At 58.4% G+C, this 25,032-nt stretch overlaps 1 protein-coding gene across 1 annotated transcript in view; it reads right to left on the bottom strand.

Moving 5' to 3' along the window:
* The window catches only part of CDH4 (cadherin 4), a 490,829-nt gene that overhangs the window by 83,143 nt on the left and 382,654 nt on the right, over nt 1–25,032 (bottom strand). The window contains exon 4 of the mRNA XM_045981757.1: nt 23,053–23,223. Coding sequence (XP_045837713.1) covers nt 23,053–23,223 — 171 coding nt within the window. The remainder of the gene's footprint in view (nt 1–23,052; nt 23,224–25,032) is intronic.

The following is a 25,032-nucleotide window of genomic DNA, read 5'->3' as shown; positions in this document are numbered from 1 at the left end:
CCAACAGTTGAGACCACAGTCAGTTTGATCTTGGAGTCGCCCTGAGATGTCAGGGGCATTTAGCCCGCCAGCCTCCCCAGAAACACCAGCGGGTTCACGCGGCTCGTCGCTCCCAGAAGTGCTTCTGCGCCTTGTCTGTCGGTGGAACGGGCAAGGGGCACATCTGTTCCCAGCTAAAGGCTCAAGCCCGCAGGGCCTCCCACCACGTGGACCGTTACGGACCCCGGCGTTTTCCAGCCTGCGACAGGTGCCTCCTCGCTGCAGTCTGCGGTGGTTTTCGGTGGTGGACAGAAGCAGACTGAGTTTATGCAATAATGTCCTTTTGCTGTTATTTTGGGGAGTGCCGTTCTCTTTAGGCCTAGTGATGGGGGTTTTTCGTTAAACAATGGTTATGTGAAATGTGCTTTAGCATAAACTCATTTAGTTTAAACCGTGAGCTGATTTAAATAACACCATCAGGGAGATAATAATGTACGTGGTGTTGAGCCAAAGGCATGTAGTACGACGGTGGGGTGGCCAAGGACGCACCCGGCTGGCCTGCCCCCTCCGTGTACCGACCACAGACAGGGCAGTGTGCCTGCGGACGGCTCCCGCTTTCGGGAGGCTAACAGGAGGCTCTAAAACATCAGGAGCGAGACGTGGCTGCAGAAGCCGCTTGGAGGTGCCGGATGGCTCTTCTGTTTCAAATCACGTCAGGAATGAATTTTGCATACATTCCGCGTAACGCTCCGAGACGCAGTGAGATCGAGGAGGGGCCGAGTTGGGAATGGAGAAAACCCTACACATCATTAAGATCTAGAGTTGGTCCTTAATGTGTCCAGAGTTTCAAAATGAGGTCTAAATGGAGGCTTTTCCCCTGACTATAGGGTAGAGTGGTTATAAATGTGTCTGCACAGAGCCCGGGCTATATATTTTTATGCAGCTGGCGTCGCTGCGTCTGAAACGAGTCCAGAAAAGCAGATGATGTGTCCAGGAGTTCCAAATCGAAGTCCGGACTCTGGACAGGCACATGCTTTGGTGACAGGCAGAGGCAGTGTTCTCGAGGTGAGAGCTCCGCGGGGGAGGGACCCCGGGGAACCGCGTCTCCCCAGGCTCCCACACCTGTCCCCTCGCTCGGGCACGGTTTCTGGACACTGCGGCTCACGACCGACAGGCCGACCCGACGTTCAGCTCGACGAGAGCTGTGCGTCTCCAACAGGGCAGGAGCGCGCCGCACGGTACCCGCCAGGCTCGAGCTCGCTTCGGTTTGGGGTTGGGGTGTTCTCCATCATGGTGGGCTCGCCCCAGGCAGCGCCCGGCCCAGCCTGCCCGGCGAGTTTCCGGACCAGCGGTGCCTCTGCCCTGCCTGTGCCCGCACGGCCCCTGCGGGGTGGGTGGTATTTAACATCAGGGCAGATGGCAATACTGGCCGCGAGCTCTCGGGCTTTGCGGAACAGCTCGAGATGTCCTGAGGGCTGGTACAGTGCTTGGCACAGACCACGGTCCCCGTCACCTCCCTCCCGCATCTCACGGTTCCCACCTCCTGACGCAAGATGCCTCCCCAGCTGGTTTGCTCCATCGTGTCGTCGGAGCCTGAAGGGCCGGCAGGAGCTTCTCTGCGTGTCCTCTGACATCTGTCTATGTCCCCAACTGTTGTTTGGTCATTACTGTGTAGCTGCCTCGCACAAACGATCACAGCCGGCAAGACTTCCGCGGCCGCCTTCCCTCCCAGATGTCTGCACAGCAACCGCCGAACCTCACCGGGGCCCAGAGACTGGGCTCCCGACTACCCGGGGTCAGGGACGGTGGGGGGTGTGATGTCCTGAGGGCAGGGGTGGGGATTGGAGGGCAGTGAGGGGTGCCGACTCCCGAGTGCAGGGACGGGGGGCGCCGACTCCCCGGGGTCAGGGACAGGGACGGGGACGACTCCCCGACGGGAGGACGGGGACCAGACTTAGCTCTCACAGCCTCGAACGCAGACACTGTAGGTGCCCAGACGCCGGTCAGCAGGAGCAGGAGTTTGCTCTACAGCCCAGACTCTTCTGAGTCTGCCTGAGGACTCCGGCAGCTGCCCCCCCCCACCCCCGTGACTGTGACCGTGACCGTGGCTTTGGCCACAGCCTCTCTCTCATCCACATGCCCAGGGCAGTCTCCTCCACAAGGTACTCCTTGGCCTGGCGGCCGATCCCACCAGACCCTCCCGGAACCACTCCTGGGGCCTCCCCAGCGGCGCTCCGGCGGGGGGCGGGGGGGTGCGGGCGCCTAGTTTCCGCGGCCCTGGGAACTCTTACACCAGGGACGAGCGAGACGTTTTCAAAATCATCTACTGTGGCGGTTTCTTAGCAACCCATTATTAGAGGGCCTCTCGGTAGTTAAAAAAAGATCTCCCTCTCTTGAAAGTGGGGCTGTGGTTTAGAGAAACCCAGATCGTCTCTGTGCCGGGCGTCAGGTGTCACCTGGGCAGGGATGGCATTTAACCTCGTCCTCGGGGCCAGCGCGGCTGTGGCCTGCCCCCAGGGACAGGAGCAGGTGTCAGAGGGCTCTGCTCTGCCCACCCAGCCTGGCCTGGGGGTCCACGGACTCGAGAGTCCGCACACGCTTGGGATGGCACACGCGTGTCGTGGCTGACGGGCTCCCCTCCCCGCCGCCTCTGCTGGACTGAAGGTTTCCACCGGCATCGCCACACCTCCCGCCCCAGAAATGAAACGGCCTCCAAGTGAAAAGTGAAGGAATGTTTCCCCCGCAGCCCCCAAGCGGATTTGCGCTGACACGCTGCCCCCGGCCCTGGGGCGCCGAGGCTGTGACGGGGCCAGGCGCGTGTGCGTGCTCTGGAGAGGGGCTCCGGAACTTTCTTCCGATGCTCGCCTCCCCCTGCCCCCTCTTACCACCCACCCTGCGCTGCCCTCCTTCCGGGCAACACCCTCCGTCTGCTGCTCTAAATCTCTGGGAGGCAGCGGGGCCTGGCCTGTCAGTCCTGGGCCGGAGCTGGGGGCGCGTCTCCTTAGCGGCAGAAGCCCTCATCCCTGCAGGGGGAGTAGGGATGCACCCCTCCTGGGCTCTTTGAAGAAGAGAGAGGGCCACCCCTGCAGAGGGGCCACGCGAGTCCCGGGTGGCGCTCAGGCCGCCGCGCACGCCCGTCCCTTCGTGGGAACCACAGGTCGAGCACGGCCGAGACATGCGCACGGAGCAGAGACCGGGCAGAAGCTCCCCGTATTACTGACCAGGTTGGCACCGCGCCCATGTGGCTGCGTCCTAGAAAGACACCGCCAGAGACACCCAGGCTTTCTTTTCCGGGACGAGCGACAGAACACGACAGGGCTCTGGGCCCACGCGGGCGCCTCTGCTGGCTTCCCGTACGGGTGTCATCTCGTCCCACGCGGGGTGCGTCGGGCACATCTGATGGCCCAGCCGCAGGCCTTGCCACAGCCGCCTGGACAGCAGGGTGCGAACCCCGACGGCCTCATGACCACCGGCGGTCAGGACGGGTGGGGACTTGCCCTGGTTCCTATGCCTTATGCCAGGGACAACGCGGGATCGGCAGGCACCGGGGGACGCTGTGCCGCAGGCCGGCGGTTCCCAACCTCGGCTGTGTGCTGCTTCGAGAACTTGCCGCGGCTCGGGCTGCCCCCAGACCCATGAGGACAGCGCATGGTGGGCCCCGAGCCCCCCTGAGGGCTTACAGTCCTCAAGCCTGCATCCTTCCTGATGCTTCCAGGATCAACCTGCAGCTCCTTGAAGCGGCCAGAGCTGCGGGGTCCCCGGCCCCTGGGCCCTGCCCCCTTCGCCTACGGGATGGTGCCCCTCCCCAGCACCCCGCTGGTCCCTCCCCAGGAGGGGTCCCTCGCGTCCTTCCGCCTCCTCCCCTGGTGGGTGCTCCTCCTCCTAACGAGGCTGCCCCCGCGCCCGACCGTCTGCCTGTTTCTCTTCACAGATGTTGGGGGGGAAGACTTTAAAGACACGAGCAAGTACGAGACTCATATAAGAAGCCCCCAGGTTCCTGTCTCCTAGAAGCGATTATCCTGTAGCCTGGCCACGTCCTGCGGTACCTTCTTGGTCTCCGGACACGAAGGGCGCAGGACCGCTGTGCAGATAGGGTCCCCAGTGGCCCCGTTTCCTTCTGTCCTCGTGGCCACGCTGTGTGGCTGGGACTGCCGGCCCGGCCAGACCCTCGTGATGCCACCGGTGGGAGAGGCAAGGCTCTGAGGTCCGGGAAGGCTGGAGGGCCCGCTCCGCTCTGGCGGTTAGAGCTCCTTCTCCTGAGGGCCACCAAAGTGCTGTCCAGGAGCCGTGCCAACAGTGTCGCTGAGGGCTGGGTGGTCTCCCTCCGGGCCCTGGCCAGCACGGGGCGGTGGCCCTGCGGGACAACGGCTCCCGGTGTGCCTTTCCGGTCGACCACTGAGATCGTGCCACTCTCGGTACACCTGCGTGTACTCCCAGCCCTGCCCGCGGAGTTTAAACACGCCACGGCCAGCTGCTGAGGGGCCCCGGGCACGGTGGCGTCCCCCGTGGTTCTGCGCCAGAGCCCGTCCACGCCCACGGGGCTGGGTTCTGTGTTTCTCACCGCACGGCAAGTGTCTGAGGGCCGGGCAGCTGTCCCGGTCTGGACCCTGCAATGACCGTGCCTTGGGGGATGCTCGAGCATGGCTCCAGTTATGGCCGTGGTCCTTGCTCACCCTCCCCCAGCTTGCTTCGCCCAGAGGACACGGCCCCCTGCAGCCGCCCCATCACACACTGCTTATCCCGGTCCCTCCGGATGGACGTCCGTCTGTGTGGCTGGTGCACGGCCCGCTTCCCTCCGTCGGGGACGGCGTCTGATCTGTGCTTCCACGCCCGCGAATTCTCCAGCTCTCCGGACGCCAAGCGGGTGGGCTACAATCCAGTTCAACTCCGACCCCGACCCCGACCCCCGGGTGAAGGGGGCCTCGGCGTTGCCAGCGGGGCGGCTCTCACGATGCCTCGGGCAGGCTGGACGGTGTACAAGCTGCGGCTTTCACCGCCTGAACAAGCCCCCCCCTTTTTGTTTTTCTATCGTCCCCACGGCCCCCACAGAAAACAAACCTGCTTGGAGAGCATACGCTTCTATTTCGGCAAGATGATTCACGGGCTGGGCCCTTGCCCCGACGAGGGACTTGTGTTAAAAACAAAAGCTTTCAGTCCCTGTGAATCCTCGAACTAGTCCGCCTTTGGGACGCCTCCTGGAGACGTGGGGAGCACGGACCCCGTGACCATTCCTTCCGGACACTTCTCACCACAGGAGGCCCGTCTTCAGGGTTTTTCGCTTCGAGCACCCTCTGAGCTGTTAGACCGCTGGAGATGGAAGCTTCTCTTAGAACAGATTTTCATCCTGACAGTTTAATCACGGAGGGCCCGGGGAGAGGCTGCGGAATTCCAGATGGAGCTTCCTTGGAGGCAGAACAAGGAGCCGGTAGGTCCCCCCATTGGACCACGGCTGACACAGCTGTGAAGCCACGTCGTGGCCTGAGGGTGTCACCCAGTGGGACTCTGCGGAGCCAGAGCAGAGGACCACGGGCGGCGAGCGGATTCCCGATCTGGCTGGACTCTCGAGTCCGGGGACATGCTCAGAGCCCGAGATGGCAGGGCTACCCCAGCCAAGTCACCCGGACATGTCATCGAGGGACTGCTTCATGTTTCCAAGGGCATCTGGACGGTCAGAGGAGAAGCTCTCATTTGGGAACCAAACTGAAATGAAACACCGCCTGCCTCCAGAAGTTGGGGGTCTGAAACCAGCAGCCCGGGGAAATTGGTTTGGACGGACTCTGGCCACATGGGTCTCCGGCGCCGCTAACAGCTGGCTTGGAAGGACTGGTGTGCGCATGCCCAGGACCCGGCCAGCTCCTCCCTCACTGGTCCAGAAGCATCGGGATGGAGGCTGGAGCCTGTGCAGGGTGACCGGGGGGACCCCGAAGCCCTCCACGGGCACCGGCTGAGGCCTTGCCCGAGAGACGCGGGACGCCTGTTGCACCGGCCGCCGCTCAGCGGATGGGTGTGGGTGGACGGCACGGGAAGTGGAGGTGGGACGAGGGTCTTTGCCATCCAGAGAGTTGGGTTCTGGCCATGACCACCCCCTTCCCTGAGTGCTGCCGCACACGAAGACACTGGACCAGACGGGGTGGTGGAGAAAGCCCTCTGTGCGGGTTTTGCTCCGGGAGCCGGAGACCCGCTCCGCAACATCCTCCCCTGGGGGATTGGGGGTGGTAGAGGGCGCTCAGTGGCCCCCAGCCACGCCCCAGAGCTGGGCCCTGAGGGCCAGAGGAGGGCAGGCCTGGATGGTGGTGGTGGCCTGGCCCTTGGTGCCACCTCGGGTCCCCGCGCCCTCCATGCCTAGCCGGCGGCTCTGGTGGCTGCCCCCCCAACCCCCCGGCTGCCCAGCATCTCCGCAGGTGCAGTTCGTGTTCTCTCGTGTCTGCGTGCGGCCATCGGGCTTCCGGTGGCGAGTGGCGAACCCAAGCAAGCGCCCCAGTTCTATTCCTTCCAGCAGAGACGCTGTTTTCTTCCCCCGTCCGTTCTCCCTCAAAGCAGTCTCCTGCACAAGAAATCCATCTCTTTAAAACTAACTAAGAGATGGTGGGAACAGGGAGGAGGGGGCCGTACCCATGAATTTGGGGGGCTGGTCCCCCGCGGCGTTTGCCAGGCATGAGTGACCTGTGAGGTCCCGGTCACGCACAGCGGGTGGCTGGAGGCTCTTCAAGCGACCGTGTGTGTGCAAAGCCCAGGCCTGTGTGATCTGGAGGGAGAAGCTTGGCCTCTTTGAGCCTGGTCATCCCCGCGGGGCCCAGAGGCTGATCTGCAGGGGTGTTGAATAGAGCCAGGGACATGCCTGCAGGGGTCTGGCCCCTCCGAGGGCTGATACTTGTTAGCTGTTTGCTGTTGCTAGCGTCCTTCTTCTAGGAGAGCAGGGCAAGGACGTTATCGGTGGGAACCGGGCCGAGGCAGAACCGCCATCTGGCTCCTCTCACAGGAGCGCTGGGACCCATGGGTGTCACCTCACAAGGCAGAGACCGGCTCAGGCTCAGCAAGATCTGGTTTAGGACTTGAGACGGGAGACGGTGCTGGGTTACCGGGAGGCCCCGGTGCAGCCGCAGGTCCTGTGACACAGGGAGGTCTGGCTCCGGCTGCGGGGAGACGAGGAGCGTCTGCAGAGCGACTGGAGGACGGCCTTGACCGTGTGGGGGGCCATGCGTCGGGGCTCGCAGAAGCCTCCAGAAGCTGGAGAAGCTGGGAAATGTTTCCGAGGGCCCGCAGGGACACCACCGCGCTGCCCACACCCTGGTTTTGTCCCACAGAAACAGCTCGGACCTCTGGCCTCCAGAGCTGGCAGAGAGTGAACGTGGGCTGTCGTTTTAAATTCATTTTTTAATTTTTTATTAGTTTCAGAGGTAGAATTTAGTGCCCTCCTTCGTGCCCATCCCCCGGCCGCCCCCCCGCTCCCGGCAGCCCCCCCCCCTCCCGGCAGCCCTCGGCTGGTTCCCTAGAGTAAGAGCCTTTTATGGTTTGTCTCCTTCTCCGATTTCCTCTTATTTTATTTTTCCTTCTCTTCCCCTCTGTTCGTCTGTTGGGTTTCTTAAATTCCACATGTGAGTGGAGTCACAGGAACGGAGGGAACATACCTCAATGTCGTAAGAGCCATCTGCGAAAGACCCACCAAATACCATTCTCGATGGGGAGAAACCGAGAGCTTTTCCCCAAGGTCAGGAACGACAGGGATGTCCGTTCTCAGCACTGCCGTTCTACGGAACACTGCAAGTCCTCGCCCCAGCAACCGGACACCAGAACGAAATAAGGCATCCGAATCGGCAAAGAAGTCCCAACTCTCACTGTAGCAGACAGCAGGATCCTCTACGTAGAAAACACGAGAGACTCCACCAGAAAGCGGCAGGATATAAAGTCTGTGTCCAGAACTCGGCCGCGTTTCTGTTTGCAGACCAGGGGCGCTGTTTAAGCCGCTGATATCGCGGTGGTTTCTTACAGTCACCAGAGCAGCCCGGGAGGTCGGGGCGGCTCTTCTGTGTTTCAGAGAGACAGAGCGGGACGGGGTCTGGTTGTCAGGCTCCGAGGGCAGTGGCTCTGACCGCACCTGCCACGGCTTCTCGCAGACGCCCCATCCTCGAGTAGGGGAGGCTCGGCTGGGCCCAGGGGCTGCCCCGCCGCCCACTCCCCCAGTCTCCAGGTATTGGGGTTGCTCTCCGCTCTCTGTTGAGCTCCCAGGCCGCGGCGTCCACTGTATGAGCAAGGCCCAAGGCGGCCACCACCTTCACTGGGGCAGGGGCTGCGGGCCCGAACTCACCTCACAATTTGGGGGTTCCCAGCCCCCAGGGTCGACGAAGCCTGGAACCACCAGGCCCAGAGCGCCCGAGTGAGAAGAGGCGGTCAGGACCCCCTCCCCCAGCTGCCTGGGGAACGGTGCATGGAGGCCAGAGCAGGGCCTGCAGCTGTACCCAGACGTGTGGGCCCTGAAAACGCCACAGAGAGGACACGGGTCCTTCTCACCTGGAAGCAGCGAGGCCCCGCGTGCCAGAGTGAGGCCGGGTCCTTCATGGGCTCACGGATCCGGCAAGATGATGTAGGAAATTCCAGCAGATCTGTGTTTCGACGTTCCCTGAAACACTCTGTACCCTCAGCCCACCAAGCTCCTGCCTTTAAGCTCAAGGCTCTTTGAGAAACTTCCGAGCTCCCTGCCCCCAGGCTCCACTTACCCCACAGCCCCAGACGTTTCCCAGGGGACCGGGGCCGGCTGCCTGCCCTCCCGAAACCACCAAGGGCCACCCACACCTGCTGGAGACGCTGGCCAGGGGGCTGCTGGGCGCGGGATGGGACACGTCAAGCTCCAGAGAATTCGGACTCAGGCGCGCTGGGGCTTGCTCAAATTCTCCTGATATTCATGGGAATATTTAAAACAATCCCTTTCCATGCGGAGACAGATTTAACCCCCCCCCCCCCTCCGTGTAACGGCTCGCTGTCAGCCAGATCCACACTCAGACCAGCCTGGTGCGCAGACCTTCCCGGGACGCTCCCAGTTCGTAGCAATTTAAGTGTAATTTCTGGATAAAAGCAATAAGGCAGTTAGGTAGTTTATTTAAGCTATTCAAATATTAACTGATTGCTTAGAAACGTTTATGGGGCTAATTATAAGTAACAGTAGATCAGAAATGCAGCAACTATAACATTAATCCTCAATACCGCGGCTCTGACAAGAAGCTGGTACGCAGTTCGCGTATGCGGAAAGCTGAAAAAATTTGCATCCAGAGATCCTAGAGCCTGGAGCGGTCTCGGGGAGGGTCCTGGAGCCTGGAGCGGTCTCAGGAGACCCTTGATCGGGATGGAGCGGTTATCAGCCCTTGGCCTCTGGTTCCAAATGAGACAGGGTCAGCTGGCGTAACTGTCACTGGCTGCGGGCTTTGCAAGGAAGCACTGGCCACAGAGCCAATGACGAGAAGACCTGGGCCGGAGGTGGGTCCCGGGGCTGTGCAGTGCTCCGACTCCGTGCAGTGCTCCGACTCCGGGACATGGCCACGGCGCTGGGAGACCACCGGGGGTGGCAGGAGCCTGGACCTCCCTGTCTGGCCCAGGCCCCTCCTCTGCATGGGAGAGGAAGCAGGTGGTTCAGGGCCCCTGGTGTCCCTGCTGGCCTCCTGGCCTGCCCATGTCCCCGAACGCCCTCCCCCTGGAGCAAGGAGACTGAATGAAGTGCTTTGGTGTGTGTGGTGCTGTCCAGTCCGATTTCCAGAAGTTTCCCCTTGGCACCTCTGCACCAGCATCTTCTGATGACTCGTTGTCTTCCTGGGGATCCCACAGCCTCCAGAGGGACTCACTGCTGTGGATATGGGGATCCTGGAGCTCGGCGCCCTGTGGCCGTGGACCGTTCCCATCCCAATTCCTCGTTGGCTATGGTGCGAGGTGCTGGGACCTCCAGGGGACACTCCCCACCGCCGGCAGCAGAATGCGAGTGCGAGGCAGAACCACAACCCACCGCCCTCGCCTGGTCCTTGCTCACCCCCCAGGTGAAGATCCAGGTCGGGTGGGGTGAGGGGGAGGCCGCGGCAGATGTGCCACTGCAGGGCCCAGACTCTCCGTGGCCTGGTACCCACGGCTCGGCGGGTCCCAGCTCCTGGCTTGAGAGCTGCACTGTCTGAGCTGGAATCCCACAGGGGGCACTTGTGAACCGTGTGTCCTGGGCTGTGCCGAGCCGGAAAGGGGTGCTTTGCCAGCAGCCCTGAGAACTCTGGCCCGGGGGCGGCTGGGGACCAGCTGCTGGGGAGAATGGGCAGACACAGTCACTGTGGACATCCCAAGGGCTTCGCTCCTGGCTGGACGGCCTCCTCCAGCAGATGAAGCCAGAGAGAGCCCGAGGGTCCCCAGAGTTCCTCACCACATCCTAAGGCAACCCCCTCGTGCAAGCATGAGGGGTCTGCATCCTGGTGCACACCCACCGGAGGCTTGTGGCGACCCGCTCGACCCTCCCGATTGGAACCCAGGGCTCTGCGAGGCCACATCACTCTGTCCAGCCTGAGGTGTTTCGTTTTCAATGTGCTCCCAGCCCCTCGTAAGCCAGAGCTTAACTCCACGGGGCCGAGGAGAAGGACCACCGACGTGCACCTGTTGGCTGCGAAGCTCGGGCCTCTTTCCTGGCCACTCCCGGCTCGGGGTGCAGCCCCACACCGCAGGAAGGACCCACGGTGATGTGCGCTCTTCTCACCGGCGCGGACACCACGTCCTTCCTGCACATAGACGAGGGACCCGCGTGGCTGTCCACTTCTGGCCCACGATACCCCCATGTGGCAGGGCCCCTTGGGTTAGCTCCGCAGAGGACATACCGGCCGCCCCTCCAGGCTCTTGGCTGGGGCCCCTGTTTTCCCTGCAGCCAGAAGGGAGGGAGGTCCTCTTGTTGGGGACATCGCGTCGACTTGCTAAAGTTGGTACCATATGGCGCTCTTGCGGCAAGCCGGAACAGGCGTGCGGCTTGTCGCGGTGGGGAAAGCGGTGTGAAACTCAATTTCTCGGTGAGGAGGAGCACTTTCCACTTTAGCACAAGCCCCTGCAAATGGCTTCTGCTCGGCGGTGCTATTTTTTCCTCCTCTTGAGCTCTCTGTCTCGGTGTTCTGTGGTGGATGGGCTGCTGGAGCCCCTGTGAAGCCCCCAGCCCCAGCCCCTAACCTCAGCGGTGCTCTCTGGCTGCCCCCAGCCTGGCCTGGCCACCTGAGGAACCCTGGGGTGCTCCCACTCCTCCCATAGCCCTCCCTCCCCCAAGCAGGGTGTCTGCGGGGCCAGGCCTTGGAGAGTCACTTGACTTCTCTGAGCCTCAGTCCCCACCCGTGGTGGGAGAAGGGTATGCTCCGTACTCACAGGCTGTCATAAACAGCGTCTGGGGGCAAAGCGGAAATCCAGGTTGTGTGTGTGTGTGCGCGCACACACGTGTGCACCAGGGCTTTGGTGGACTTGGGGAGGCCTGTGCTTGGGGCCAGGTGTGGCCGGCAGGAGCCCGGCTCAGCAGAGCTGCTGGTGTCCCATCTTGGGGGCAGCCACCATTCCCGCCAGCTGGCCGGGTCCACCTAGGGACGGAGGGGAGGGGGAGGCCTGGATGTCAAGTCGCATCAGGCCACTGGCTGCTGGGGCACCAGGTCATGCCCAGGGACAGCTGTGTCCCTCCTCAGGAGCAGGAGGAAACCGATTAAAACCAGGCCACTGCCAGCGGCTCCGTGCCCCAGGGCCCCAGTGTGGACCGAGTGACAATGTGGCGAGGGAATCCGTCACCCACTTAGGCATCCTGGGGGGCACGGCTGCCCACTCAGAGTGGGTCCTCGTGGGCACAGGTGGGGCTGGAGGCCCGGAAGCCAGCCCAGCGTGGCTGGGAGTGCAGAGGCCTCAGGGACTCCCACTTGTCCCAGCACAGTGAGGACAGCAGGGCCCAGGAACCCGCAGTTAACACAGCGTCTCTGGGCTCCCTGGCGCTCCGCTCCTCCCCAGGCCCCTCTTCTGTCTTGCCCAGCCCATGCCACTGCTCCCCTGGGGCTGGCTCCCTCTGCCTGGGACTCTGGTGCAGCTCTGGTCCTTAGCCTTCCAACCGCCCCCCACCAACGGCAGCCCAAAGCACCTCACAGACATGCCACATGTTTAAAGCCTCCTCAGCATGGAGGAGGGACAAGAGCTCTCCTGCTTGGTCTGGACATCCCAGGGCCTGGGCTCTTGCCCTCCTCCTGGCCTGCCCGCCCATCTTTCCTTGCTCACCACTTTCTGGCTGCAAAGACTTCTCCATTCCTTGGGTGTGTCAGGATCATTCTCACCCCAGGATCTTTGCATTTGCTGTTTTCTCTGCCTGGTCTTGGTACAGATGGTTTCTAATCCTGCGGGAGCTCAACAGTGGTTTCTCAGAGAAACTTTCACTGACACGCCTTACTGAAAGCACCTGCTGCCTCCCCAACCTGCCTGTCCCAGCTGGTCTCATCCCTGTGTTTGATTTCTCTGTGGTTCCTTCTGAATTCAGACTCTTCTTCCGTCGTCTGTCTGTCCCGTCGGCTGTTAGCGCTAAAGGACAGGATGGGGCCAGGACTTTGTAGCCGCTCTGTACCTCAGTACTGACCAGAGTCCACTCCAGGTGAACACTCCCGCTCTGTCCTGGTGACGTGTTATGGGAAGAGATGGGCGGCAGGCGAGGGCGCGGCCTGCCTGGCCTGCAGGGCTCTGGGCTCTTCAGAGATGACGCTTAGTTGTCCGCTTCATTTTGCTTTTAACAGACACGAAGGACCCAGAGCTCTGGGACACAAGCCAAATGCTCCCAGGCCCCAGCTGGACTGTCTGTGAGCCATGCGGGCAGAAAGGGAGACGCCAGCGGTTGGTGGCGATCGGGGCCCCCTGCAGCGCGTGGCGGCCGGCCAAAGCTTGCACCCAGGACAGGCCAGGCCCCCACACAGGCCAGGCCTGGGCACCCTCTGCTGCTCTTGGTCCTCAGGGAGGGATGGGCACGGGGATGACCTCTTTCCCTTCAGGGCCCAGGGCCTCTCCCCGGGCTCTGAGAGGGGAAGAACCCAAGGGTCTTGCAAGTCCCAGAGTAGCAGCAGATCCTAAATCCAGAATTTCACTGAGAAGGAAACTGAACAAAGACAAAAGGAACGCCCTTGACGCTCACCACGGCGGGAGCCTGCGCACCAGGCGGTCTCCTCCCCCTGCCGCTGCTTCTGCTCCGTCTGGTCTCTGAGTGGCAGCCGGAGGGGTCTTGGGAGTCTAAGCCTCGTCACCTCAGCTCGTGGACTTCCGAGGAAAACAAGTCCTCCCCGTGGCCACATGCCCCCTCATGACCAAGCCCTGCCGCCCTCCACACTGGCTCACCACCGGCCCCTCTCTCTGGCCGTCTCAATGCAGCCACTGTGACCTCCGGCTCTTCCTCTAAGACTGTGCGGCGCCCCCTGCCCATTGCTCTTCCCGTCTGCACACCACGGTTCCTCTGCTATGGCACGCGCTCTCACCCCGGAGTGATTCCCAAGCCACCTCATGGGATAGGGAACCTCGCTGCACCCCACACCCTCTGGCCCCTGGTGGGTTCTTCTGGGTTGACTTATCCATCTCCCCGACCCTAACCCTGACTCCAGGATGCTGGGACTCTGCCTCGCCTGTCCTCGGTGCTTCTTCTTCCCCCGGGACAGCAGAGAGCCGGCGTTCAGATTGTCAAGGCTCAAGGAAATGCGATGAATGAACAGAAAACCTTCACTACGACCTCCTGTTACCATCGTTGCATACAAGAAAGGAGGCCACATTGCAGAAAGAAGGACACCCTTTTCCAGGAAGGGCCCCTGGCAACCTTGCCCCAATACACCCTGACGACTCTACATCCTCTTGGAACACGTCCAAAGGCCAGCCCCACCCTACAGAAGCCCCAGGGGAATCCGAGGGGACAGGAAGTTGGTTTACCTGGTAACACCCAAATTACCCCTGTGGTGAGTTAGGACTAGAAGAACAGTAAGCTCACAGCCACCTCCTCCCACGACTGGGGGGCCGTGCTCTTCAAGTTCCAGGATATTCTGAGTCTTTGTGAGTCTGACCTCCTCCCTGGTCCCCACAGTGAGGCCCGGTGGAACCCCCAGACTGTGCCCACACTTGCAGACGATGTGTGGTCTGCAGACCCGAGGCCCTGTGGCCACGGCAGAAATCGGGCAGGGGGAAGCTGTGACGAGCGCCGCTGCGAGCTGGCCCTTCACGGCAGGTGCTCGGAGCCCCTGTCCTAACCACCCCCCAACCCCGGGTGCTTCAGCGATTCAATGACTACATTAAATCTCTGAATATTAAATTAACGATGGAAATCTAAAATATTAATATATTCTAATTGAATATTCTCCGATAAATTATCTGAGCATTTGCAGCAATCCGATTCAACTTTCATTTCTTAAGGAACTCTCAGCTGCATAAATACAGCCATTAAAGCAATTCAAGAAAGGGAACATTTTCTGCTCTGATGAGGGAACGGGAAACACAAAGGATCTGCACATCTCTCTCACATGACTGACGAAATCACAGGACCCAAGGCGGCTGAATCTGCAAATGACTGCTTTCTTCATGGCCCTCTGGCTTCAGCACGGGCGGGGTGAACCACCCCCAGGTCTCAGCACGATGTCTAATTACAGGGCGGCTCTACAGATGCTGTGGAAGATCTTGAATGATGTGCTTATGTTGGGGCCGTACTTTCAGGACCCATGCTGGGGTGGGCGGGGCCTGACCCCACCCCCACAGGGAGCTGGGGAAGAGGCACACCCCACCTTGTAGGTAGAGGGCAAGTGGGAGTACCTCCCTGACTCACTGCGGAATCACTAGATAAATAAGGACATCCCTAAGGAGGCATATTTCCATTGAGCTGAGGACACTCGGAACGTCTTCATCAATGAACCTGGAGGGGTTCCTTCCGTTCCGAGGACGGTCAGAGCAGCAGACTGCACAGTGAAGACAGGGGAGACATCTCCACGATCTCGTTAGATCTTACGAATTATAAACCCTGCAATACAGTGTGACGCCTTCGCTTTAAACAGTCCACTGTCTTTGCAGTAAGTTAAGAGAAAATACAGTATTTTATCTTAATCCACAAATTTACCTTTTCCTGTGCTCATCATCCCTTCCTGTAAATCTAAATTTTCAACCTGAATCCTTTCTTTCCAGCCTGAGGAGAGTGCTTATCAGAAATGTCTTTGTTGTCTTTGTTTCAGCTTCAGATTTGAAGGACACTTTTTTCTGGATATAGAATTCTTGATTGATAGGTTTCTTTCTTTTTTTTTTCCTCTTTCATTCAGCAGTTGAAGATGGCATCCCATCACCGGTGGCGTCCTAAAGAGGAGCCGGCCCTCACCACTGCTGTCCTGTGATGGACTGCTTCTTTTTGTCTCTAGTTCACCATTTTGACAATAATCAAGGTTTGGCATTCTTTGTATTTATCCTACTCGTGGTTCACGAAATGTCTTGGATCTGTAAGCTCGTTTCTCTTGCCCAGCTGGAATTTTGTGTTTCGGTTCTGCTCTGCCATTCTCCAGATGAGATGACTGGCACTGGCCTGTCTTCAAGTGCAGGGGCTCTTCTGCTTCTACCGCCTACTTGGAAGCCAGCCTAGTGAGATCTCGACTAGAGACGTGGGACGCTTCCTCTTCACCACTTCAATGGGCTCCATTATTAGCTTCCCTTTTCTGCTGTGATTCCACGTGTACTCACTCATTCTGACCTTCTTTTCCTGTGAGCTCCTGAACGTATTCCTAAGGGATATTTCAAAGGTCTTGCTGGTCATTTTAACATCTACGTCATCTCAGAGTTAGATTCTGTGGGTGATTTTTCCCTCTTAACTGTGGGTCACATTTTGTTTTCATTCCATTTTCTGGGGCGTGTCTAGTAATTTTTGCGTGTGTACTGATCATTGTGAGTGATACATGGTAGAGAGGGGTCCTGTTATCTTCCTCTGAAGGGTGTGGATTTTTGTGAAGGCAGGAGTTAATTGGCTGGACCCAAATCTGAGTCTTTTTCTCTTGCAGTACACGGTAGTTGAGACCTCTGCTCAGTTCTCTCAATCTTCTTGCTGTTGCTTTTCCCTGGGTTCTCTGGAGTCTCCTTCATCTGGTCACAGCTCCCTGACCGGGCAGAGCTTGTAAGCTGATGTGGGAGTCTCCATCCGGGACTCCATATTTTACAGGATTTACCTCCTCACATTCCACATCCCTCCTCACATCTCACATCACATGTCAGTTCTAGAGTCCGTCTTGCAACTCCTCTGACCAGAGAAACTACAGTTCGCCACGGAGCTCTAGCTAGCTGTTGCCGGGAGGGAGAGTGTGCTCGGATGGAAAGCCATATAAACAAGATCTCACCCAGTGCTGTTTCCTTCTTTCAAAGGACAGGAAGTCCACAGCAGTTCCTGTCCACTCCTGGCCACTCTCCAGCAACTTCAAATAGTTGGAGAAATTTTCTAGCAAGTTTTATAGTTGTTGTTTCTGAAGTGTTAGTCTGAGACCAATATTCCACTGTTAACCGGCAGCAGAATTCCAGTGTGATTACTTTCAAGTGTTGTGTAATTGACCTAACAGTCATCAGAATGATCACGAGAGGCTAACCTGTGGAGACGGGCACAAGGGTTATATCACTTCTTCATCTGAACACCTACTTTGTCCCCAGTGTCTGACAGTGGGCTGTCTCTCAGGGACCTTCATGTTTAGTGGGAAGACAGAACAATAATCACCGACAAAACACTGTCAAAAACTCTGCACAGCGGCAGGTCACGGGGGGGTCATGCTCCCCACAGGAGGGCCTCTGCCCGTCCATTCTCGGAGGTGGGAAGTGGCCAGGCCGGGGGTGTCAGGGGCCAAGAGAGAACAGTCCCGGCTGAGGGAAGAGCGTGTACACAGGCCTCCGGGCAACCGAGGGTGTGACCCATCGGCAAGAGGTCAGCGGCCCAGCATGGCTCGGGTTTGGTGCGTTGAGGGACAGCGTCAGATCACGAGGACCTGTGTGACTTGCTGAGGAGTGAGACCCTGTCCTGAAGACGGCGAGGAAACAAAGAAAGGGGAAAACCTTACGCATATCACATTTCAAAAGGTCACCTGACTTCCATGAGATGGTGACTAATGGCCTCTTGGTCATTCCCGAATGAATGGATGCCTTCACAGAGTCAGACACTAGGTTCCTAGGTGGCTGCCACGTTGCTCGGACCGTGAGGTCATCCAGCAAACATTTTGGAGGATAACAGTGAGTTAGAACCCAGCTGGCTCCATCAAACGTACGCAGACATCCGATCAGCGTCTATGGAGAGTCCATCCTGGGCCAGCTACGGGGTGACTCACTGTGTCTCTGTCACACATGTCTCAGAGCAAAGCCTGACCCGGGGCGCATCTCATGGCTCCTCAAGCTCCAGAGCCCGTGTCCCAAAGACCCAGCCCATCCAGGTCCACACAGGAGCTCGGCAGATACTTGTGCCTGGACATGAAGGAACATGGCCTAGGGGCACAAAATCGCAGCCAAGCTTCCCAAGGACATATGAAACAAGCCGTAGACGTCAGTCGTTTCCAGCTCGCTGGGGTGGTCTGGTGGGAATCTGATTCTTGCAATCCTTCCCAGCCCCGTGCAGCTGTGCTCTCACGAGCTCCCTGCTCTAGGCACGGCCTCCTGCTCAGCGTGGCCACGTGGCCACCCTGGACGCTAAGCGATTACGTAACCATCTCCTTCCAGAATCTGACATTCAGAGCTCCTTCTCCAGGCCTCGCTCCAAGGACAGGTTTGCATGCATTCCTGTGTGTTAAAATACCAACTTCCAGAATTAAAGGGCTTGTCTCCCGAGCGGCACAACGTCCTCGCGCATCATCTTGAGCCAGCTCCCGCAGTTGCCCTGGACAGCCTCTCAAGTTAACAAATTCTGAATTTTTATGAGACTTTTTAAAAAGTTTGATTTTACCCTCACTCTGAATCTTGCCAGAAGTCAAACCAAACACACATGCTAGAAAAGCAAGTGGCTTTCAAAACCCTCCGCTAACGTACGTGTGACCTTGGTAGCCAAGGGACCCAATTCTGAACGCCAAGCAGCAAGCCGCCAGCCTAGCATCCCCTGAGCCGTGAAAGGACGCCAGTCCTCTCCTGTCTCCATCTCCGGGGCCTGCGTGGTGCTTGGCACCCTCCCGCGGCCCCATGGGACTCCTTCCAGAACTCAGAGCTGAATGTTCAGAGCCGGGAAGGTCCCCTCCTGCCACTTCTCATAACAAAGGACCTCCTTCCTGTTTCCCAGGGGATCAGCCAGCCTGTGAATGTGTCCCCCTCTGTTCTGAAGAAGGGACAGCCTTGGTGAGTGGCTCCATCTCCCGGATCCCCACTTAATTTAGACTCTGGTCTAATTCCAGTGGACACACCCAGAGGACGCTCTCCGCTCCTGCAGCCCGCCAGCGCAGCCCGCCTTCCCCGCTCAGGATTCTCCCCCACACAAGCAGGCTTCCCGCTCTCCCCGCACCGCAGAGCTAACTAGTGCTTATGGAGGGACGTGATATTCCTTCCAAGGAAAAAGCCTGTAATTAACAGAGGTTTTTTGGGAAGAACATTCTGCCTGCTTCTCTCCCACCCATTTTTTCATTTAACATATTTTATCAGAATGAAATGCTTTAATGAGCACAGAATTGCAGCTGATCCCAGCTGAGCCTCCGAGGGCTCCACGCACGGCTTCCCAGCCCATCGAGCTGTGTTCACGCTCGCTGGGATTCGGGCTTCTTTCAGGAGCGGCCCCTCCCCCAAAACACTCACCCACTTCCCGCAGGCAGAGACACACCCCAGTCTGTGTTGGGTGGAAGGGCAAGGAGGCGGGAGGGAGCACAGGAGAACGCGGGTGAGTGTCTATATGAAGTGGGACGGGGCGTGGTACGTGTGCACACGTGTGTGCCTCTGTATTTCTGTGCTGAGTTCTTGTACAATCACTTGGAGGCCATTTGGAAAAGCCCAATCCGAAGATCGATCTCCCCTAAGAATCCAGCTCGGGAGGAAGACCAGGCTTGGAGGAGGGCTAGCCCGCGGTGGGGTCCCTGGCACAGCCGGGCCCTCGGGGGGGAAAGGATGTGCCTGTTCTCAAACCTGCTGGGGCACAGACCAGCCCCTCTTCTCACACATGCCCTTCCCTCCAGGCACAGCTGGACTGCGTTTCTTGGTGTCCCTGGCCATCAGGCATGGCCATGTCGGAGCCCTGTCCCTCCTGCAATCCTCCTTCCGGGGCCCTGCATGGCCGTGTAGGGAGCCATCCCTCCCACGGATGACCTTCACAGGAGCAAGAAATAACCTCCATTGCATTCAGTTCTGAAATTTCGGGAATGCCCTTTCCCGCAGTCAGCTAACAATAACCCACACGCTGCCCCTCTGCTCACAGCCCGTCTGGGAGCCGGCGAGCCCGGCTTGGAGGCGCCGTCCCCCGGGGGGCTGCTGGACACGGTAGGGGGTCTGAGGAGCTGAGGACACACGTGCTCCCAACACAGCCACGGGGCAGACCCCGAGGAGAGGCTGCCCCTCGGCAGGGCTGAGCGGCTGCTTCCCGGCTTTTCTCTCCTGACACCTGAGGCCGCGTGCCCATTTCCCACGTGCCCATTCCCCGAGTTCCCGGTCAGACAGGCCAGCGGCGGGGGCGGGGAGGGGGTGTGTCTTCGGGACCCCGTGTCTGCAGGGGGCTCCAGAGCGCCTCCAGCTGCTGCTCTCCAAGCCAGGTTGGGCGAGGTTGGTGCTAACTGGGGAGGGGGCAAGTTGCCCTGCTCTGCAGCTGTTCGGAAGGAAATGCAGGACGGCGCCCACCGAGCACGCAGATGTCTGTGCGACGTGTTCCTCGACACGTCCGTGGGGCCGTGTGGGAGCCGAGGCCCCGGCTGGCCGGGAGGACTTCGCTCTCGTGTTGTCCTTGCCTCCAGCTCCGACCAGTCAGCCCCAGACCACGGTAGCCCCGGGGGCGGAAAGTACAGATGTGTCCTTTCCTCCGTCATCCAGCAGGAGACAGACTCATGGCTCCGCCTGCTCCCGCTTTCCCTCCTGGTACCTCTTACAGCCCGAGTGCAGATGCGCGCAGGAGAGGGAAGCTTCCTGCGACTCTGCTGGGGTCACTGACCCGAGAAATCCGGGAAGCAACAGCACAATACTCCAGCAGGGCTGGGTGCCGGCCCAAGGTCCTGTGTGTACCCGCGGGCTGTGAGCCAAAGAGAGCCCTGGGCGTTCAAGCTCACCCCCTCACTGTGATGTTCCTGCCGGTGAGGCTGGCAGGGGCACACCTTCCCAGAGGTTGGGAAATGAGCTGGATCTGCACTTGCCAAACGAGGTCCCTCGGGCCACACCTGGCCCACTGCCCGTTCTTGTCAATAAAGTTTTATTGGAACATGGACACAGCAACAGCATATGTATTGTCTAGGGCAGCTTTGCACTACAAAGAGCTGAGTATTTGCAACTGAGGCTGGTTGTCAGCAGAGCCTAAAATATGGAGGATCTGGCCCTTTCTGGAGTCTGCAGCCCCCCCCCCCCCCGCCCCCGCCGAGCTACAGCAACAGTTTTCTACTGAGCTGATTTCTGACTAGCACACGCACATCCCTTTGAATGAGACTGACTCACACAATGGAACGCCTGCTGCCTTTCCAGTTTGCTTTTGATCCTGATGACATTCAGGAGGAAGCCTCTGGTCCCCGCGCATCTTGAGAACTTTCTGGTACTTGCTCACGGCTCCTCTTGTAAACACTTCCCCGGCAGCCCTCAGGCTCCGAAGGGACACGGCACAGCCAGACGGCAACTCTGTTTTCCTCACCGCGTGCTGTCTGACGGTCGCGGCCATCACCAACAACACCAGCTTTCCAACTGTGAGCTCATGTAAGGTCACCTCTTAAAATAAACGTATTTATATTAAGAATGACGCACTAATGGGAAGCGTTAGGTAAATGACAAGTGCTGGTCAGATGTGACCAGGGCCCTGAGGGCGGTGAGTGCGCAGAGGGCCATCCTGTCTGTGGCTTGGGGTTGGCGGACGGACCTCGGACACTGGGAATCTACTTAGGTTGGGGTTCGTGCCTTGAGTGCTTTGCTCAAGTCTGTGCTTCATCTCATCACAGGGGACCTCTGGCCAGGGCGGTCAGGGCGGGGCGGTGCTCTGGGAAGCTCCCATCTGGGGTGGGGGGGGACTGCGGTCCAAGGTCAGAGGTCAGACTCTCAGAGGCTTCAGCCACCTGAGGTGGGGGTTTCCCCAGCAAACAATTCTGTGACACCTGCCGGTGCCTGCCTTGAACTGGATTCGGGCACCAGCTGCTGGAGCGTGCGTGCACCCCTGGGGAAGCGCTCCGTCCCTCAAGGCAGCTCCCACTCAGATGCCCATGAAAAGTCCAGGGTGTCCCCGTGCTCCTGGCCGATGGGCTGTAAATGGGAGGGTTCCATGACCCCTCTTGCAGAGCCCACGTTTGCTCCGTAGATAATCAGTTTTTTGTAACGAGTAGAGCCCCCGAAGAGCCAGATGGGAAAGACGCACGGGACAAGCAGGGCGAAGGGACACAGAACTTCCAAGCCCCCTGCCCCCCCGCCACCCCGTGGGGCAGGGCAGCAGCCTCCCTGCGCCTCCCCAGGTCAGCCAACCTAAAGCTCCTCAAACTTCGGTCCTTGGGGTTTTATGGATGTTCCCTCCCTCAGACAGGACTGATTAAATCATTGGCCATTGGCCACTGGCAACTGACTCAACCTCCATCTCCTCCCTCAACCCAGAATTTGGGGGTGGGGGTGACCCTGGGCGCCTCTAATCCCTGGGCTGATTCCCCAGGCAACCGGCCCCCAGCCCACCGCCCCCAGCCCCCTTCCTCCTCGGGGGACTTGCCAAAAGTCATGCCATTAACATAACAAAAGACCTCTTCAGGGCTCTCAACTCTTCTGGAAATCCCAGATGGTTTCAGGGGCTTGGGTCTGAGGAACACAGGCTACCAGGTGCCCATCGCCACGTCCTGCGCACTGTGCAGGTTGGGGGCTGGTCACTGTGGGTGTGGTGTGTGTGGCTGGGTGTCTGACGCGGGTCTCCCCCTTCGTTCTGCTCTGTCTCTGCATTTTATTTCATTTTATTGTTATTATTATTTTTACAGGTTTTATTTATTTATTTGAGAGAGAGAGAATCCACGGGGGAGCAGCAGACAGAGGGAGAGGGAGAAGCAGGCTCTCCGAAGAGCAGGGAGATGACGCGGGACTTGACCCCAGGGCCCTGGGATCAAGAGCAGACAGAAGGCAAAGGCCTAACCCACTGAGCCCCCCAGGCGCCCCCTCCCCAACTCTGCATTTTAAACTCACACCCCAGCTTTCCGTGTGGAGCAGAACAGGAAACAAAACAGGCTAACCGGTCGGAGGAAGGAAAGCAAGCCCTTGAGGAACCCCGACCCTCATCTCCACGAGTGGGGCGAGGTGGTCCACAGTGCATGGGCGACTCCTTCATCGGTCCTCACCCTCATTTTATCAGATTATTGACCAGACCGGGTTGTAATTTTCTTCAAAGGGAAGGGCACGCTACTTGATGGCCTGGGTTACTGAAATACAAATCTGTAAACCGAATCCTTCCCTTCTCCCTGGGAAAGCCCCTTGTGGTGAGGGCTGGGAGCAGGTGCACCGAAGGAGCCCCCGCAGGGCTGCCAGAACGCTGGGTCTGGGGTCACAGGCTCAGTCCCAAGACCTCCGGCTTCTTGCCAGTATCCCCATCACCGTCACAGACACACTGTCCTTCCGCCCTCCAGGGTTTCCATCACAGTTGGAAAACAGTGAGCAAGGAAAGGCATCAGAGTTCAAAGTCCAGGCCCCAAGTGGCCACCCTGCCCCCTCCCATCAGCACAGGCGAGATGACCCCCGTCTAGTAGGACCAGCCTCCCTGGAGGGTACGACTGCCCTTCCGGTCGGTCTCTGGCTTGTGTCATCTCGTTACTGAAAAGGTTTGTATGCCGCCAAATGCAGACCATCCCTCGCTCGCTCCGACCCGGCAAGCCCGGCCCTTCCCCAACAAGCCCACCGACTGACTTGACAGTTCCCGGAGGAGAAGGCGCACTGAGCCGAGACCCTCCCCAGCCAGCGGGAGGGGTCTCCACTTACCCGCACGAGCTGCTGTGGGAAGGGCCCGCGGGAATTTTCTGGCACGTTGATGGGTGGGATGACCCAGTCGCGTTTCTGTCTCCGCAGCCCGTTGGTGTTCTGGTGCTGGGGCCACGGCAACAGCATGTCGTTCGGCTGAGAGGCGTCTGGAGCAGCGCTCTGCTTTCCTTTCTGCAGCCGTAGCCGGGAGAGGGGAGAGAAGAGCCAAAGAAGTCTGGATAAGTTTCACGCAGAGGAAAAGGCATCTGTTCCGAGAATCTGTTCTGTTCTCCATCAACAGAGAAAGACCGGATGATGCTCGGGGAAGTGACTATGTGTTAGGGGAAAAAATCAAGCTACACACGTGTGTTGCAAAATGGACTGCAGAGTTATGCGGTGGGGGAAAGAAACCGTAAAAACAGAAGAACACGTCGTAGGGTAAACCAGAGCTTTTAGGGGCACCTGGGTGGCTCAGTGGGTTAAGCCTCTGCCTTGGGCTCGTGTCATGATCCCAGGGTCCTGGGACTGAGCCCCACATAGGGCTCTCTGCTCAGCGGGGAGCCTGCTTCACCCTCTCTCTCTGCCTGCCTCTCTGCCTACTTGTGATCTCTGTCAAATAAATAAATAAAATCTTAAAAAAAAAAACCAGGGGCGCCTGGGTGGCTCAGTGGATTAAGCCGCTGCCTTCGGCTCAGGTCATGATCTCAGGGTCCTGGGATCGAGCCCCGCATCGGGCTCTCTGCTCCGCAGGGAGCCTGCTTCCTCCTCTCTCTCTGCCTGTCTCTCTGCCTACTTGTGATCTCTCTCTCTCCGTCAAATAAATGAATAAAATCTTGAAAAAAAAAACAACAACAACAACAACAAAAAAACCAAACCAGAGCTTTTAATTCCCGGGAAAAAGTCACAAAGGAAGAAGCATTTGGTTTAAAATGCTGGTTTATGAAAACATACCCTAAAAGCAGTTGATGAATTTGGCAAATGTGATTTGCAGCAAACGTGATTTGCAGATCTTTAAACTCCGTCAAAGACTGACAGTCCCACTATGTAAAGAGTTCTTGCAAATCAATAAAAAAATTAAATGTTTTTGACAACAGGGAAAGGGTCTGAATAGAAATTAACAGCAAAATAAAAATCAGTAGACTTATTAAAAACATACACATCTCCTTGTAATCCAATAATGCAAACTGAAGTAATAAATCCTTGTCGCCTATCAAACTGACAAGACTAACGGAACGGATCCTCAGGCCTGTGGAGTGCGTCATGTTGTCAGGGGGAGGGGTGGTGGAGGGGGTGGCACCCGGCGTTCGGCAAGTGTTTACGTGCGTCTGAAGGTTCACGGACTCCGGGCACAGTGCTTCATCTCTCTGAACTCCCACTGCTTCTTCTATAAAACGGGGCTGGTAATAAGAGCACTAGACTCACAGGGTTGCTATGGCAATTACATTGATGAGAGCCCTGCCTGCCGGGGCAGCCGCCGGGACTGGAGGCTGATGGGGCTCACCACTGCTGGGGGCTGACCACAGCCCTCCGCCCGCTGTGCACCGGCGACCAGCCAGAGCCTGAAAATTGTCCTCGACGTCAACCATACATCAATGAAAAAAAAAGGAAGGTCCTGGTTTTTGACCCAGTAACTCCACAACTGTCCCAAAGAAACTCTCTGTAAATGAAAATCTCCCTACAAAAATGTTCATTGCCGATGTTTTTACAATAATATTATGTATATATAAAATAATAAACATATCAGGAAAAAACCTCCGGAGATCTGAGAGCAGGAAATACTAGTTAAATGCATTACGCTGTGTTCATATCTTGGGAAATTTACACAGTCACTGAAAGCTACTCTTTGAAGAGGAGGATGTGGAGAAATACCGTAAGACAACGTAAGTGGAGAATGACACTGTCGTGGACATGTAACCAAATCCCATTTTTTTTTTTAAAGGACAGAGAAAAGATTGGAAGGAAACACATCAGTATGTTAACTGTGGTTTTCTCTGACGACCA

Source organism: Meles meles, chromosome 16 (assembly GCF_922984935.1).
Source record: "Meles meles chromosome 16, mMelMel3.1 paternal haplotype, whole genome shotgun sequence".
NCBI classification, from domain to species: domain Eukaryota; kingdom Metazoa; phylum Chordata; class Mammalia; order Carnivora; family Mustelidae; genus Meles; species Meles meles.
This window is presented reverse-complemented; position numbering and strand designations above follow the sequence as displayed.